The 4,002-nt window shown below is 36.9% G+C and overlaps 2 protein-coding genes across 2 annotated transcripts in view; one reads left to right on the forward strand and one right to left on the reverse strand.

The window, feature by feature from the left end:
- LOC109825141 lies at nucleotides 679-2,338 on the reverse strand. Its single transcript, XM_020391881.1, has 4 exons — nucleotides 2,162-2,338; nucleotides 1,882-2,069; nucleotides 1,321-1,483; nucleotides 679-824 (listed from the first exon to the last, which is right to left on the reverse strand). The coding sequence occupies exons 1-4, from the start codon at nucleotides 2,228-2,230 to the stop codon at nucleotides 714-716; spliced, it is 531 nt and encodes a 176-aa protein (XP_020247470.1). The 5' UTR covers nucleotides 2,231-2,338; the 3' UTR covers nucleotides 679-713.
- LOC109825148 (mitogen-activated protein kinase 1-like) overlaps nucleotides 3,778-4,002 on the forward strand; it is a 9,447-nt gene continuing 9,222 nt past the window's right edge. The window contains 2 exon segments of the mRNA XM_020391893.1: nucleotides 3,778-4,000; nucleotide 4,002. The exon segment at nucleotide 4,002 is cut by the window's right edge and continues 125 nt beyond it. Coding sequence (XP_020247482.1) covers nucleotides 3,936-4,000; nucleotide 4,002 — 66 coding nt within the window. The 5' untranslated portion in view covers nucleotides 3,778-3,935.

The following is a 4,002-nucleotide window of genomic DNA, read 5'->3' on the forward strand; positions in this document are numbered from 1 at the left end:
GTAAGGGCTTAATTCTCTAAAACTCTCGCAGAACCAGGTAGATGTTCATGGCCAAAGCGAACATAATCATGAGAACTAAACAATAAGAGGTTGATATCTGTGTGAAATATATGGCTCTTTACAAGAGAAATTGGGACAGCTCAAGGACATTATGTCTACTGGACAACAAGTAAAGTAAGTGTATTTCACAAGGGAATGTTCAAAGGGTAACACCTACATATCATATGCATGTATCATTCATTGAACACAATCATTGAGTCGAATCAAAACATTTTTTCATTCATGTGGGGGATTGTTGGAAAATAGTTGGGAGGTGAAATGAAAAATGACTTAGAAATGTGTATAATAGAAGCCCACGTTGTTAGAAGCCTATGAGTGCAAAGAGAAAAAAATAAATAAATAAATAAAGCTTTGGATCTAACCCATTAGCAATGGACTTGATCATTGGCTTTGAACGTGCTTGAGAAAAATCAGCAATAAGTTGCTGAATTTTTTAAACACGGATGGTTTCTTCGCTGGACATGGTTGAGCTTCTCACGGGAGAAAAATCAGCAATAAGTTACTGAATTTTTCAATTCATGCTCCATACTAATTTCCAACAATACCCTTGTATTAGCCTATAAATAGGAAGCCTCCCCTTCTTTTTCAACCACTGAAAACAAAAAAAACTTTCTCGCTTTTTCTTTCTTTGCATTCCTTTTAGTGTGTTCTTCTCAAGTTTGGTTCGACGTAGCGGAGGAGTTGTGCCACTTACTTCGCTTTGGCTTGTTGTATCCAGGGAGGCAGTTCCGACGAGTTCCTCGAGCATCCTGGAGGCCGAAAATCTGCTTTAAGGAGACTGTCATTGACAGACCTCTATCTTCCATCTAAATTGGTCTATTCTCTTGTTTCAATATCTTTATCCCGCTTATTTTGAACCTGCCTTATTTATTTTTCTATCTCTGTTCTTTTAAACCATTTATGCTATATGGATAATATGTATTCTTTCTAATATGGCTCTGTCGTTAATTTCAGTCCTTATTTTGTTTTCTAACTATATCAAGTCTTGCATGATTTAGACGTAGTAATAAAAAAAAATTTGAGACTTTTTTCTTTGTAAGTATGGTAATGTTCCTTTTTGTGCTTGCTTTGTTTATCCAAATGTATACATAAATTTTTGTTGTTGTCATAGTCTTAAGCTTCCTTAATAAGGTTGATTTTTACACGGTTGTAGTCATCGTTTTCTATAATCTTGCTGGGATTTTATTTCGTTGTGTGATATATTAAGTTTTTCAAATCCATATTGTTGTTCTAACAAAAACAAGTAAAGAAAGAACTCACCTTAGACACAGAGCTCCTCATGGTCTCAACTTCCAATCGAGCATCCAATACTCGCCTCCTAACTGTCTCCTTAAACTCTTCCATCTCCAACAGTTTCGCGTCATAAAACTTATCCCGCTCCTTCTCTCTCACCTCCAGCTCATCCAGCTCCCTCTTCAAAACCCTAATCAAAATCCCTCACACAATAAATCCAAGAAACTAAAAACAAATCAGTACACAACAACAAAACCTTTTCCCCCTTATATACTCTCCAAATCAATCATATTTGCAAATTTACCCCAATTCTACCACAGTGAGTTAAAAACTCATATAACATCCTTAGAAAAATTAGGAATATCTTATGATTATTTCTCAAGATAACATTTAACTCAATATGATTGAATTAGAGGGTAAGATTGGTAAATAACGAGTATTTTTACTCAATGCGATAGGATTGGAAGATAAATTAGCAAGTATCTAGAATTGGGGATAAACTTACAAATATGGTTGATTGTGGAACTATATATGTAATAATAATAATAATAATAATAATAATAATAAACGAAAAGGAGAAACCTTCACCTAAATTCTAGAACGGAGGCTTGATACTTGGCATTAAAGGCTTCAATCTCGGACCTTTTGGCTGAGATCTGAAACCCTAGGTCCGCGCTCCTTCTCTCTAACAGCAAGCAACGCTTCTCCAATGATCGGATGACGGCGATATTCTCGTTTAAAATCTTTAATTTCTCGGACTCGAGTTGCTTCTCCGCCTGCGATCAAGGGGAATCGGAGTGAGGAAAGGGAAGGAGAAAGAGGAATGAGAAGAGAAATTAGGGTTTCGAGAGAGAGAAAAGGACTGGACCTGGAGGAGAGAGAGTCTTTGAATTCGGTTGTCTTCTAGCTGCTGGAGTCGCTCTTTGAAGGTCGCCATGGCCGCCGAGGTTAGAGAGAGAGAGGTTTTAGCGCGAAATTTGTTTTGGGAAGCCAGGGTGCGCTCTTACAAGGGCCAGAACAGCCTGAGCCCACTAAACCTCCGACAATTTTGCTCCTAACGTCGACGGCCCAATTAGTTACGTCACTTTAGATGATATTCCAAGATTTATTGTTGGGTTATTACGATATTAGCCCCCCACATCTTTAAAATTGATCTCGGACCCCCCCTTATCTTCAAAGACTTCAATATTAGCTCCCCCCCTCCCCAACCCCAAATATTTGAAATTGACCTCAAGCCCCTCAAATCCTATTAGTATGTTGAAATAAGCCCCCTAATTAAAATCAAGTAAAAACAGGAGAAATTTTCTGTTTAATTTAACTTTTCCGATGATTTGCTGGTTATACCCCTTCCACACAAACTCAAACCCAACCAATTTAACTTATGACTGTGAAGATCCCGCAAATCCGATTAATAAAATTCTAATGCAAACTCATTTTTCACTTCATCTTGTATAGTGTCTTCTCTAATATCTTCCCCAACGGGAATCTATCCGATATACGTTGGGGATTGGAGCTGAAGAGAGTCATATTGGAGAAGATGGTTGGAGAATATAAAGTGGAAGATGCTTTTGGGTTAGGGTTTTATTAAATGGATTTCGGAGGCTTAACAGGTATAAGTTAAAGTGATTAATATGTTTGGGTTTATGTGAAGGAGTATAAATGACAAATTATTGAAAAAGTTAAGTAAAGAGAATAATCACTATTTTAATCAGATTTTAACCGAGGGACTTATTTCAATATACTAATGGGATTTGGGGGGTCTAAGATCAATTTCAAAGATTTTGATGGGCTAATACCGAAATATTGAAGATTTAGGGGGGCCTGAGTTCAATTTCAAATATTTAGGGGCCTGATATTGAAATATTGAAGATGTTGGGGGCTAATATCAAAATTATCCTTTATTGTATATTTTGACTTTTATCATGAAAATTTTGTCAAAATTGTTGAGATAAAATCGCAATTTACTTGATAAAACTTCGCTTATTTACATACAAGCTAGTTTTTTTAGGGAATCCTAACTTTTTTTAAATGAGGCTTAAAAGCGCGCGTCGTATATGGGATAAAGGGAAAAAACTAGCTAGTAAGCTACTTGAACCAAAAGAAAAAAAAAAAGCTCCCCCAAACATGTGAAAGATCACCTTTACATGTATTATTTAGTATACTTGGATAATATGTATACAACCTTTTCATCTCTACATTAGTATAACTTATTATAACTTTATCTCAGCAGCTCGTTTGTGGTCTTAATCATTTCCTGATTCGCAACCTAGGCTCTTTTGATACTTTCTCATTTGCGAGCGAATGCCGTATCAATCTACAATCTATATTGCCTTCAACATGTCAATCTCCAAAAAGATAAAACGCTAATAAGTGAGTTGAGAAATAATAATTAATATTAATCTACAATTGGAAAGTAAATTCTAATGCATCAAAGCAGGATTCACTACGGCGCAGATAATACAAACACTATACACAAACTCCCCTCCTCCCAAATAATACCACCATTTTTAGCCCCATTCGGCCATTCAAGAAAACAACACCGAGAGAGCTAAAAGCAAAACAGAGACGGCAGAGAGAGAGAGAGAGAGAGAAAGAAACAAAAAGGGAAAGCAAAAGACCAAAGCTTTCTAGGGTTTCCAAAAATGGACGCGGGAGCTCAGCCCTCAGACACCGACATGACCGACGCAGCCCCTCCTCCTCCTGCGGCGC

Source organism: Asparagus officinalis, chromosome 1 (genome assembly GCF_001876935.1).
Source record: "Asparagus officinalis chromosome 1, Aspof.V1, whole genome shotgun sequence".
Lineage (NCBI taxonomy): Eukaryota > Viridiplantae > Streptophyta > Magnoliopsida > Asparagales > Asparagaceae > Asparagus > Asparagus officinalis.

Coding starts and splice junctions, on each gene's coding strand:
- LOC109825141 (XM_020391881.1), bottom strand. CDS start 2,230: ATGGCGACCTTCAAAGAGCGACTCCAGCAGCTAGAAGACAACCGAATT. Junction 1,484..1,881: donor GCCTCCGTTCTAGAATTTAG/GTGAAGGTTTCT, acceptor GATTTTGATTAG/GGTTTTGAAGAGGGAGCTGG. Junction 825..1,320: donor TGAGGAGCTCTGTGTCTAAG/GTGAGTTCTTTC, acceptor TCCTTAAAGCAG/ATTTTCGGCCTCCAGGATGC.